We start from the raw sequence: 14643 nt of genomic DNA on the forward strand, positions 1-14643 counted from the left end.
ATGTTGTGTTTTTGTATTTTGATCATTTTTTCTTCAAAAGTCTTTTTTTCAAATTGTTTTCGACTTAAGATTTTGCATGGCCCTTTTGATACCTACAAGTTCGTTTTGATTATGTTGTGAATCCATGAGTAGTAAAGACTTATAAGATAATGAATAATGATAAAAATAAACTAATAGTATGAAACCATGTACACTAAAACGCAAATTCTAACAATGCCACAATTTGCTATAAACTCTGTTGCGACACGTGTAAAAGTTATGTAGTCTCTCGTTTAAGAAACATTTAAATGCATGTAAAAGCATGTACATATTTTTTTAACAGTTTTTTTTGTCAATTAGTTTATCTCACATGCAATAATGTTTGAAACATTTGTATGCGCTATTATTTTTCTTTTTTTCATATTTCATGTATTTGAAACACTAATTAATTGGATCATAGTCTTTAGTCTGAGCACTGTACTAATGCTTTATTCTATGATCTGTAAATGTAATATTTCAAAGAAGAAAACGAAAAACCAATGTTTTCCTATAATCTGTGAAAATATGTGCTATAGGTCAGTGAAAACACATATTCTTCGTATGTTTTAACACAAAGTACATCTAGGTCATTATGCATTGCAACTCATTCGAGCGTCACTGATGGGTCTTTTTGTAGACGAAAATGCAAATTTTAATCTTAGTATCTACATGTATGACAAGTTAATTCATTGGGTGGGCAAAGCACCAGTTGTTGTCATAATATGGGTTATGTTCTTCTAATCTATTTTATGATGGTAAAATACTCAACACCTAATAGGAGGAATCGTACTTGATATTCATATGATGAAGACAAACTCTGTCAATTACTTTAATTGAGGTCTGGAGCTGGCATGTTATTAGTAACTACTAGTAGTCTTTTGTTAATTTATGTATCATTGTCATTTTATTTAGTTTCGTTTGTTACCTATTCTGACATCGGTCTCGGACTTTTTTGAATTGATGTTTACTGTGATGTTTTCTACGTTGGCGAGGTATAGGGGAGGGTTGAGATTAAATTGCTGTAAATACATATGTATTAGATTTTAACGTTGTTATCACTAAATATTTCATTGTTTACGAAAAATATGACATTTACTATCATTGCCATGAACTTATAATACAGCGTATAGTCATAAGCCAAGATCACCGATACTATAATTATTGAATACATTGGTTCGGGGTGGTTACTGAAGTTCCCAATAATAGAATGTAAGTATACATGTTATAAAGATGGAAGCTAAAGTATTTTAATTTTCTCCTGCAAGCATTCAAACATTTTAAAAATATTTAGTTCAGCATTTTTTTGGCAGGGATAGCTTGAAGGTTGCACTTCTGTTAGCATAGACGATGCAATTTCCCATAGGAACTCTCTTTTCGGCTAAAACAGTGCCACTTTTACTGTGAAGTTTAAAAAAAATATATCCTGGAAAGGAAAGTTCCATGTACAACTTTTCTAATTCAAAGGTCAAAACATATGGTTGCGCGGCATATTTTCAACATTAATATCACTGAACTTCGTATAGTTTAAACTTTACTAAAATTATGAACTACCCCTACCGTATCTGTGGATTTTTCTCAGATTTAAGGTTTCACCGCTACCATGCGTTTTTAAACTGGTAATATTCCTAAATTATGTCTGTTTGAGATTAAACATTGAGATTATATCTTGGAACCACTACGTTAGCAAAACAAAATGTCTATGAATATTATTTATCTCCACCAAAGAGGTGTAGCTTAGGAAACAGTTGTGTTTAAAAAGTGAAGCCTATAACATGTCTCTATTGTCCATTTTAGAAAATGAGGAAGATTTTAATTCATGTATTTGATTGCTGTGATTTTGTAAATTTTGTTTCATTCGAATGTATTTTTTTTAACAAATTTTCAAAGGATTTTAACAGTATGTAATGCGTGTATAAGTATTAGGTTAAAATGCAACCTGTGTATACCTTTGATATCAAAGTAAATTGTTCGCCTATTATCAATATTTAAAGTATCTGTGCGATTTCAAAATTTACAACGATCAAATGACAAATATGCACAAACGAACTATGAATATACTGATACATGTACATGTATTATCATTGTCTTGATACCAGAAAGCCATTCAAACTCATAGATCGAATCTAAACTGTCAACGTCATGGCTAAACTAGAGGCTCTTAAGAGCCTGTGTGGCTCACCTTGGTCTATGTGAATATTAAACAAAGGAAGCAGATGGATTCATGACAAAATTGTGTTTTGGTGATGGTGATGTGTTTGTACACTTACTTTACTGAACATTCTTGCTGCTTATACTTATCTCTATCTATAATGAGCTTTGCCCAGTAGTTTCAGTGGAAAATGTTAGTTAAAATTTACATATTTTATGAAAATTGTTAAAAATTGTCTATAAAAGACAATTACTCCTTAGGGGTCAATTGACCATTTTAGTCATGTTGTCTTATTTGTAAATCTTACTTTTCTGGACATTATTTCTGTTTACAGTTTATCTTTATCTATAATATTCAAGATAATAACCAAAAAAAGCAAAATTTCCTTAAAATTACCAATTCGGGGGCAGCAACCCAACAAAGGGTTGTCCGATTCATCTGAAAATTTCAGGGCAGATAGATCTTGACCTGATAAACAATTTTATTCATGTCAGATTTGTTCTAAATGCTTTAGTTTTTGAGTTATAGGCCAAAAACTGCATTTTACCCCTATGTTCTATTTTTAGCCGTGGCGGCCATCTTGGTTGGATGGCGGGTTACCGGACTCATTTTTAAACTAGATACCCCAAAGATGATTGTGGCCAAGTTTGGATTCATTTGGCCCAGTAGTTTCAGAGGAGAAGATTTTTGTAAAAGTTAACGACGACGGACGACAGACGACGGACGACGACCGCCAAGTGATTGGGAAAGCTCACTTGGCCCTTTTGGCCAGGAAAGCTAAAAAAAGACAACAAATAAAATAGTGGTACACAAGACACATCAAAGAAAACTAAAGACAAACCCCAACTTGTCCATCGATTTATACGATATATGTACATGTATATTTCAAGACAGAAAAAAAAAAAAAAAATAAAACTAAATTTACTTAATTTTTGTTGGTTTTGAAAAAGTGCATATGCATTGTCGCATTCTTTAACTTATTACTCACAAAAGAAAATCGTAAATTGGAAAACGGTTATGAAAATAAAGATAACAAATCAGCGAACCTTTTTAATTCGAATTAATAAGATATAAAAAAGAAAAGGTGATATGATGATTATGAGACAACTCCCAACAAGAGACTAAATGAAGAAAAGTTTTGTATTAATATTGAACATAATGAACAAATCTTCATAATTAAAACTAAATTTACTTAATTTTTGTTGGTGTTGAAAAAGTGCATATGCATTGTCGCATTCTTTAACTTATTACTCACAAAAGAAAATCGTAAATTGGAAAACGGTTATGAAAATAAAGATAACAAATCAGCGAACCTTTTTAATTCGAATTAATAAGATATAAAAAAGAAAAGGTGATATGATTGCCTATGAGACAACTCCCAACAAGAGACTAAATGAAGAAAAGTTTTGTATTAATATTGAACATAATGAACAAATCTTCATACATATGCAATAACATATAAATTTTATAAAAAGAGTAGTCATACACTTTGATTATAGAAATAACACCAATAGCAACTACTTACAAGTAAATTAAAGGCGACAATCTGCTTTTATCAACTAAACAATGAGTTACTTTCTACCTATAAATATAACTAGTATATTAATTCGTTTGTTCACCATCATCCTTAAGCTCGGAACAAACAGAAATGTCTGGTGTGATTTAAATTTCTCATGATGAGTTGTTTCAGTATAATTGAATATATTGTCTCTTAGATTTGTTTGATAAAATATCGTATAGAATTCTTGTCCAGTAGATTTTTTTGCGGCATTATGTTTTATGTTTATCGCTCATTTTTCAATAAAGCATATGGTTCTTGGTGGGGTTTGAGTTGTGTACTTTATTTGTATGTTTGTCGTGTTAATCTTTAGCCATGGCGTTGTCAGTTTATTTTCGATCTATGAGTTGAGATGTCCATCTGGTATTTTTGGTCGCTCTTTTATACTGCTAATTACCAATTGCATTGCGAATAATCAAATATTTGTTCTTGTAGTTCTAGAATATGCACTTTTTCAACAACAACAACAAAACAAATAACTACTATTTATTTCAATTAGACCGTTGGTTTTCCCGTCTGAATGGTTTTACACTAGTCATTTTGGGGCCTCGTATAGTTTGCGGTTCAGTGTGAGTCAAAGCTTCGTGTGGAAGACCGTACTTTGACTTTAATGGTTCACTTTTACGAATTGTCTTGGACGTGATGTTGTTTCATTGTCACTCATACAACATCTTCTTATATCTAATTATGATGACTTTATTAATTGTATATTGACATGATATACACGTTTGCGGTGTTGAGATTAAGTGTCCTGCATGCATCAGGTGACTTTGAATAAAGCAATAGCCGGAAACTATTTTATTGAATATTTTTCATATTTACACTATTTGTACATAATATATTAAAGATTTATAAAAATAAAATTAGAAACTCAATATTTATGACATGAATTAAAAAATATAAATTCCTATTCACTAACATCATACACCATTACACTATCCACCATACACCATACACACTGCGCAATTACACTATACACTTTACATCAATCACCTTACACATTTTATCTATAACCTCCAAAATTACACATAATGCAATTTTATTTCAAAGAAAACATGCTACTACAAAATTAGTATTTTTTGTTGAAAAACGAACTTTGATCACAATTTAATAAATAAACTCATCATAGATACCAGGACTAAATTTAGTATATACGCCAGACGCGCGTTTCGTCTACAAAAGACTCATCAGTGACGCTCGAATCCAAAAAAATAAAAAGGCCAAATAAAGTACGAAGTTGAAGAGGATTAAGGATCAAAATTTCTAAAAGTTTTGTTAAATACATCTAAGGAAAATTAATGTATAAAAATAAAAATTAGTTCTGATCAATAGTTTGCTTAGTTTTAAACTTTGATAACACTTACACCATACACTTTAGCACCATACACCTTCTATCATACCATCATGAGCACCCATTAAGGATGTTCGCTGCTCAGTTTCAAAATAAATAACTTTTCATAAAACTAGTATGTATTGATAGGGAATAAATTTATAGGGGTCAATGTGCTTCTTTTCGGGATATTAGCCATTAGAATTTTGGCGGGAAAATGTTCTCTCTAGATTTTTCATAGCTGTATCATTGACCATTTAAAGTTATCAAATACTATTTAAAAATAAATAAAATTAGACTTTAACAAATGACTTATACATGTTATAATTATACATATAAAAGATTTATAAAAAGGAAAAATGGGGGTTCATGGGGAAAATTTTGTAAGGCATTCAAATGGATAAAACCAGAGGATTTGGAAAATCTGACAAAAATACCAAAACATGCCAATCAGACATCCTTAACTGCATACAGCATTCAACACAATGTCGCCTTTTAAACAAACTGTGATTACTAATGTTACATGTTTTAAATAAAGAATCTAAAATTATTTAACTACCTATTCTGCACATATCATCTGTTGTACCGGATTAAAGGTTAAAATTGAATCACATAATTATATGCATTGTATATAGGTTATTCCTAATACGACAATGACAAACACAGATTAGATAAGGTTTCAACACTTCTTTTTTTTTAATTTTAACATATTTTTCCAATAATGGACAAAGTTAACCTTTTTTGAATTAGTCTTCTACTTTAAGGATCTTTTGATGAAACATTACTTCAACTGTTTCGATTCCCATAAATTGTTTTTTTCCTTCAACTATCTGGCTTAGTTCGTTTTTTGTAAAAGCAGTTTTAGCGAAATGCTTCGGATACAAGACATTTATAATGTGCTGTTTCTATTTTCTTTAACTAAATATCCGTTAGTAAATGAAGGAAGATAATATATACTACAAATATACAATGATTTCGATCAGTGATTGTGTTTGTCAACGCTATGCAATATAAAAGTCTTATAATAAATAAGAAGAATACATTTTAAATTGCAAACCATTTTCGTAAAGTTAAAGAACTGTCCATCATTTTGATCATTACTTGATACATGTATTTAATACTAAAAACGTTTACAGCAGCACTGTTAAATGTTACCGAGTTAATTGTTGTGAAAATTAACTTGTTTTCAAATTAGGTCTGAATAAAATATCAATCCCAAAAGCATTACATTATAACCATGATAAAGCCAAGTAATTTTCAATAGCAGCCATGATAAGTATTCTACATTAGCTGGTCAATATGCTCATAAACTAACATAAAGGTTTTTTTCTGGACAAAAATGTTGGACACAATGTAATTTTTAAAAACTTGGCATAAACATCACATTCATTGGTTAACCTTATGCAGTATTTATATAAGACAAAATGTACAATATTGCATTTTATTGATAAACATAACTGTTATTTAGGTCTTTTATCTTCTGAAATGTAAATTTTTGCAAAAAGTTTCTGTTGTAGCTGTAGCTGGCTTGTCATTCCTATGATAAAGAATATTGTGACTTTTATCACCAGCGAATAAAAAAAAACACAAATCATTCAAGTCATATGAACAAAAAATGAACAAAAACAAACCATAAAAAAGAAAACAACTGCTAGAAAGAAAAGAATCTGAAAAAAATCACACCACTGCAATTCAGTATTGTTGTAACTTACTTTCATTTATTATCTTAATACAGTATTACTGATTGAAAAAAGACCACCAGTGGCGCTCATTTCAAAACAGTTTGAATGCCACATAAAATACTATTACATGTATTACATTAGCTGAGTTTTTCATTTGAAGATCCTCAATGCTTTCAAATTCATAATTTTTTAGGCCATTTTAACATTTTGCTTCAGCACAAGATTTTTGCAAACAAAACCCACATCTGGCATTCCAAATTTTAAGAAATGCACCAATGATGGGTTGATCAATCGAACTAATAGTACAAAACCCAAAATCCAATGATGCCCCAATTGAGATTTTCAATATTGATAGAGCCTGCATCGATTACCCGCCAATAAGATTAAAAAATAAAGCATTTGCCTGGTATAATTAATTCTATTGATAACAATTCTAAGATCGTTTTGAACAATGTCACTGCTTTTGAAGTATATTGTATAAGTTCCCAGGTTCATATTTGCTTATTTACAGACAAATCAGCAAAATTTTTTTATACTCATTTACTAAATCATCCTTTATAGTTTGGATTTGATCTCCAGCTTAAAGCATTCTACATCCTCTCTTTCAACAGTGTTCTTCAGAATCTCATTCAATCTGTCTGTGTACAAATGTGATGGATTTATGTGTTTATCAAAACGTTTAAGCACATCTTGCAATATCGTGCATAACTCAGTGTATCTTGTATCATCAAGTGCAAAGAATTTCATATGTTGAAGTTCATTTCTTGTTAGTCGTATACGTTCGATATCATCACCTAAGGCATTATCAGTGCCCGCAATATCTGTCCACTCCCCTCCCCAAGGACAATGCCTTTTACTTGAATTGCTAGGTTTGTGCTTGTTCATGCGCCTATGCTCTCCATATAAAAAAGTAATATCACACTGTTTACGAGATTGCAGTAGGTATGCAGGGTTTCCATAAGTCTCTAACTTAAGGAGATCAAAAAGAACATCAGCCAGTATATTCAAAGCGACCTTTACCATTTTTGCCATATTCATCTCTTCAGCAGAAGAGGCTACCTAAAATAAATTTAAACATAAATGTTCAGGAATAATACAATCTACTTTTTTATGCATCGTAAAGAAAAGACAGATTATTAATTTATCTGTTAACTATACTCCTAATTTGAACATGATTATTCTCTTGTGTATAAAATTATTCCTTAAATTTACGAAAGAGATAAAAGCTTTCTTTTTCTATTGTGGCTGTATTTGAATTAGTACATTTCTCATCTTTTCAGGATATTCACGTTTTTATAGTGAATGTTAAATGTTAAACCAAGAACCGTTAACAGGGAATAACATTTCATTAATTAGTAAAAAAATGTTTTAAAAATTCATGTCATTCACATGGAAATAAACTAATAATAAATATCAGGATTAAATTTTGTACCTACGCCAGATGTACCTCAGCTGTAAAATTTCTGTAATATTGGAGGAAAAACTATTATTTAGGCAAATGCTTCAAATGGGAACCTTCAGATTTACATTTCTCAAGACTAATAGTAGACTTTTGTAAAGTTCTCTTTATCAACATGAGTAAGTTTTTGTGTAAATTGTGGATCACAAGTTTCTCTTCTCCCTCTTTAATCTCTGGTTTAAATGTTTTAAGCCATAAATATCAGGCTTAAACTAAGCTGTTTTGTTGCGATATCGCCTTTCACTATTTACAATTATATTATCTTTGCCACTACAGTTAATTTTATTTCTCCCATACCACTGATATTGCAAAATTAGGAAATGTGATAATTATTTATCAAATCTTAATACAAACATTAAATAAAATCTATTCCTATGATAATCTTGTAATATGGAAATGTTTAATGAAAGATTAGGCAAACTATAAATATTGTGCAAGTTTTACACACACCTTGTTCGTGTTTTTCTGGACATGAATTTCAAAACAGAATCTATCTTCATCTTTCTTTTGAGCAATTATTGTATTCTCTTGTTCAGTCTGACATTCAGCAGTTTTCTTTGTCTGAAAAATCATATTTTGTTTTCGTTTTCAAAGATAATGTTAGAAACATTGATAACTGTGTTTCAATGTAGAAGACAAATGAAAGAACATATCTCATCTTAATGTTTATGGTAAGTATAAGTCAAGGTTGAATTTATGGTTTTATATAATTAGTTATCAAAGGTACCAGGATTATAATTTAGTACGCCAGACGCGCGTTTCGTCTACATAAGACTCATCAGTGACGCTCATATCAAAATATTTATAAAGCCAAACAAGTAAAAAGTTGAAGAGCATTGAGGATCCAAAATTCCAAAAAGTTGTGCCAAGGTTGTTTGATCTGTAACTATTGTTGATTGTGCCAGAATTCTTCCTTAAAGAATGCTTGCGTTTTTTGTAAAATATTCATGTTATCTAAATTCTGGTAATATAATGTTCTTGTTATTTGCAATTCCAGACAACAAGGACTTAAAAGATCATTTGTTAGGTTCCCCTACAGAAACAAAAGTTGAGGGCCAATTGATGGCCATGTGGTGGACAGTTGAGGGCTAGCTGTTTTAAGCAAAATAGTTGAGGGCTAGGTGTTGAGCATCTTAGCTCAACTCAAACCTGGCCAAGCACTGTATGTTGGATAGATGTCGCTCAACTGGCCCTCAACTAAAGCTGGCCATTAAGTTGAGGAAACATTGAGCAATTGATCTTTGGTTTTCATATAGTTGAGCAAAAGTTGAGCTTTCAGACGTTAAAATTTTTGTAGTTGGGGAAACGTTGAGCATTCAGACTTTGTTTTTGTAGTTGAGGAAAAGTTGAGCATTCAGACTTTGAAATTTTTGTAGTTGAGGAAAAGTAGAGTGTTCAGACTTTGATTTTTTTTTATAGTTGAGCAAAAGTTGAGCAATTAGAAATATGACCTGGTGATATAAATGTTATGTGCCATCTGTTTTATCTGTCTTGAGTGCAAATGGACAGGAAGTATTACTATAAATGTACACAAAGTTTGAGGCAAAATTAAGGGAAGCACATGTTTTCATTTTTATACATTTTTCTGTATTCTAACTAAATCTTTGACATAAAGATAAAAAACAAACAGCATTTCTTTTATTATAAGATATATCAAATATTCAAGATTTAGGTCATTAACAGTTATTATTGGGGGAAAATCTCAAAGTGATCACACTGTCACAATACCTTAAACAACCTCAAACATTTAAAATTTGAACTGGGTTTGAGCATGCACATGGCAAGCAAAGATGTCTTCTAGCTATCATGAATAAAATATGAATTTTACAATGAATGTAGATAAAAAAAGTTACAAATAACTGTATTGACATTGAAAAGTGCAGTGTATTCTTCTGATGACATGACTCTTGGATTTAGGAAGATTGATGTTTAACACATATTTCTGGAAACATCTTTTAGTGTAAACATCTTTTATTAATTATATTCAGGTACATATAGTTATCAAAAGTACCAGGATTATAATTTTATACGCCGACGCGCGTTTCGTCTACATAAGACTCATCAGTGACGCTCAGATCAAAATAGTTAAAAAGCCAAATAAATACAAAGTTGAAGAGCATTGAGAATCCAAAATTCCAAAAAGTTGTGCCAAATACGGCTAAGGTAATCTACTCCTGGGGTAAGAAAATCCTTAGTTTTTCGAATAATTCAAAGTTTTGTAAACAGGAAATTTATAATAATGACCATATAATTGATATTCATGTCAACACCGAAGTGCTGACTACTGGGCTGGTGATACCCTCGGGGACGAAACGTCCACCAGCAGTGGCATCGACCCAGTGGTGTAAATAGTTATCAAAAGTACCAGGATTATAATTTTATACGCCGACGCGCGTTTCGTCTACATAAGACTCATCAGTGACGCTCAGATCAAAATAGTTAAAAAGCCAAATAAATACAAAGTTGAAGAGCATTGAGAATCCAAAATTCCAAAAAGTTGTGCCAAATACGGCTAAGGTAATCTACTCCTGGGGTAAGAAAATCCTTAGTTTTTCGAATAATTCAAAGTTTTGTAAACAGGAAATTTATAATAATGACCATATAATTGATATTCATGTCAACACCGAAGTGCTGACTACTGGGCTGGTGATACCCTCGGGGACGAAACGTCCACCAGCAGTGGCATCGACCCAGTGGTGTAAATAGTTATCAAAAGTACCAGGATTATAATTTTATACGCCGACGCGCGTTTCGTCTACATAAGACTCATCAGTGACGCTCAGATCAAAATAGTTAAAAAGCCAAATAAATACAAAGTTGAAGAGCATTGAGAATCCAAAATTCCAAAAAGTTGTGCCAAATACGGCTAAGGTAATCTACTCCTGGGGTAAGAAAATCCTTAGTTTTTCGAATAATTCAAAGTTTTGTAAACAGGAAATTTATAATAATGACCATATAATTGATATTCATGTCAACACCGAAGTGCTGACTACTGGGCTGGTGATACCCTCGGGGACGAAACGTCCACCAGCAGTGGCATCGACCCAGTGGTGTAAATAGTTATCAAAAGTACCAGGATTATAATTTTATACGCCGACGCGCGTTTCGTCTACATAAGACTCATCAGTGACGCTCAGATCAAAATAGTTAAAAAGCCAAATAAATACAAAGTTGAAGAGCATTGAGAATCCAAAATTCCAAAAAGTTGTGCCAAATACGGCTAAGGTAATCTACTCCTGGGGTAAGAAAATCCTTAGTTTTTCGAATAATTCAAAGTTTTGTAAACAGGAAATTTATAATAATGACCATATAATTGATATTCATGTCAACACCGAAGTGCTGACTACTGGGCTGGTGATACCCTCGGGGACGAAACGTCCACCAGCAGTGGCATCGACCCAGTGGTGTAAATAGTTATCAAAAGTACCAGGATTATAATTTTATACGCCGACGCGCGTTTCGTCTACATAAGACTCATCAGTGACGCTCAGATCAAAATAGTTAAAAAGCCAAATAAATACAAAGTTGAAGAGCATTGAGAATCCAAAATTCCAAAAAGTTGTGCCAAATACGGCTAAGGTAATCTACTCCTGGGGTAAGAAAATCCTTAGTTTTTCGAATAATTCAAAGTTTTGTAAACAGGAAATTTATAATAATGACCATATAATTGATATTCATGTCAACACCGAAGTGCTGACTACTGGGCTGGTGATACCCTCGGGGACGAAACGTCCACCAGCAGTGGCATCGACCCAGTGGTGTAAATAGTTATCAAAAGTACCAGGATTATAATTTTATACGCCGACGCGCGTTTCGTCTACATAAGACTCATCAGTGACGCTCAGATCAAAATAGTTAAAAAGCCAAATAAATACAAAGTTGAAGAGCATTGAGAATCCAAAATTCCAAAAAGTTGTGCCAAATACGGCTAAGGTAATCTACTCCTGGGGTAAGAAAATCCTTAGTTTTTCGAATAATTCAAAGTTTTGTAAACAGGAAATTTATAATAATGACCATATAATTGATATTCATGTCAACACCGAAGTGCTGACTACTGGGCTGGTGATACCCTCGGGGACGAAACGTCCACCAGCAGTGGCATCGACCCAGTGGTGTAAATAGTTATCAAAAGTACCAGGATTATAATTTTATACGCCGACGCGCGTTTCGTCTACATAAGACTCATCAGTGACGCTCAGATCAAAATAGTTAAAAAGCCAAATAAATACAAAGTTGAAGAGCATTGAGAATCCAAAATTCCAAAAAGTTGTGCCAAATACGGCTAAGGTAATCTACTCCTGGGGTAAGAAAATCCTTAGTTTTTCGAATAATTCAAAGTTTTGTAAACAGGAAATTTATAATAATGACCATATAATTGATATTCATGTCAACACCGAAGTGCTGACTACTGGGCTGGTGATACCCTCGGGGACGAAACGTCCACCAGCAGTGGCATCGACCCAGTGGTGTAAATAGTTATCAAAAGTACCAGGATTATAATTTTATACGCCGACGCGCGTTTCGTCTACATAAGACTCATCAGTGACGCTCAGATCAAAATAGTTAAAAAGCCAAATAAATACAAAGTTGAAGAGCATTGAGAATCCAAAATTCCAAAAAGTTGTGCCAAATACGGCTAAGGTAATCTACTCCTGGGGTAAGAAAATCCTTAGTTTTTCGAATAATTCAAAGTTTTGTAAACAGGAAATTTATAATAATGACCATATAATTGATATTCATGTCAACACCGAAGTGCTGACTACTGGGCTGGTGATACCCTCGGGGACGAAACGTCCACCAGCAGTGGCATCGACCCAGTGGTGTAAATAGTTATCAAAAGTACCAGGATTATAATTTTATACGCCGACGCGCGTTTCGTCTACATAAGACTCATCAGTGACGCTCAGATCAAAATAGTTAAAAAGCCAAATAAATACAAAGTTGAAGAGCATTGAGAATCCAAAATTCCAAAAAGTTGTGCCAAATACGGCTAAGGTAATCTACTCCTGGGGTAAGAAAATCCTTAGTTTTTCGAATAATTCAAAGTTTTGTAAACAGGAAATTTATAATAATGACCATATAATTGATATTCATGTCAACACCGAAGTGCTGACTACTGGGCTGGTGATACCCTCGGGGACGAAACGTCCACCAGCAGTGGCATCGACCCAGTGGTGTAAATAGTTATCAAAAGTACCAGGATTATAATTTTATACGCCGACGCGCGTTTCGTCTACATAAGACTCATCAGTGACGCTCAGATCAAAATAGTTAAAAAGCCAAATAAATACAAAGTTGAAGAGCATTGAGAATCCAAAATTCCAAAAAGTTGTGCCAAATACGGCTAAGGTAATCTACTCCTGGGGTAAGAAAATCCTTAGTTTTTCGAATAATTCAAAGTTTTGTAAACAGGAAATTTATAATAATGACCATATAATTGATATTCATGTCAACACCGAAGTGCTGACTACTGGGCTGGTGATACCCTCGGGGACGAAACGTCCACCAGCAGTGGCATCGACCCAGTGGTGTAAATAGTTATCAAAAGTACCAGGATTATAATTTTATACGCCGACGCGCGTTTCGTCTACATAAGACTCATCAGTGACGCTCAGATCAAAATAGTTAAAAAGCCAAATAAATACAAAGTTGAAGAGCATTGAGAATCCAAAATTCCAAAAAGTTGTGCCAAATACGGCTAAGGTAATCTACTCCTGGGGTAAGAAAATCCTTAGTTTTTCGAATAATTCAAAGTTTTGTAAACAGGAAATTTATAATAATGACCATATAATTGATATTCATGTCAACACCGAAGTGCTGACTACTGGGCTGGTGATACCCTCGGGGACGAAACGTCCACCAGCAGTGGCATCGACCCAGTGGTGTAAATAGTTATCAAAAGTACCAGGATTATAATTTTATACGCCGACGCGCGTTTCGTCTACATAAGACTCATCAGTGACGCTCAGATCAAAATAGTTAAAAAGCCAAATAAATACAAAGTTGAAGAGCATTGAGAATCCAAAATTCCAAAAAGTTGTGCCAAATACGGCTAAGGTAATCTACTCCTGGGGTAAGAAAATCCTTAGTTTTTCGAATAATTCAAAGTTTTGTAAACAGGAAATTTATAATAATGACCATATAATTGATATTCATGTCAACACCGAAGTGCTGACTACTGGGCTGGTGATACCCTCGGGGACGAAACGTCCACCAGCAGTGGCATCGACCCAGTGGTGTAAATAGTTATCAAAAGTACCAGGATTATAATTTTATACGCCGACGCGCGTTTCGTCTACATAAGACTCATCAGTGACGCTCAGATCAAAATAGTTAAAAAGCCAAATAAATACAAAGTTGAAGAGCATTGAGAATCCAAAATTCCAAAAAGTTGTGCCAAATACGGCTAAGGTAATCTACTCCTGGGGTAAGAAAATCCTTAGTTTT

The 14643-nt window shown here is 33.0% G+C and overlaps 1 protein-coding gene across 1 annotated transcript in view; it reads right to left on the reverse strand.

Annotated features, from left to right (window-relative positions):
- Nucleotides 1–4508: 4508 nt before the first annotated feature.
- LOC143058007 (uncharacterized) overlaps nt 4509–14643 on the reverse strand; it is a 50706-nt gene continuing 40571 nt past the window's right edge. The window contains exons 17-18 of the mRNA XM_076231470.1: nt 8647–8757; nt 4509–7796 (exon numbers count right to left, since the gene is read on the reverse strand). Of these exons, the coding sequence (XP_076087585.1) occupies nt 7293–7796; nt 8647–8757 (615 nt within the window). The 3' untranslated portion in view covers nt 4509–7292. The remainder of the gene's footprint in view (nt 7797–8646; nt 8758–14643) is intronic.

This window comes from Mytilus galloprovincialis, chromosome 14 (assembly GCF_965363235.1).
Source record: "Mytilus galloprovincialis chromosome 14, xbMytGall1.hap1.1, whole genome shotgun sequence".
Classification (NCBI taxonomy): domain Eukaryota; kingdom Metazoa; phylum Mollusca; class Bivalvia; order Mytilida; family Mytilidae; genus Mytilus; species Mytilus galloprovincialis.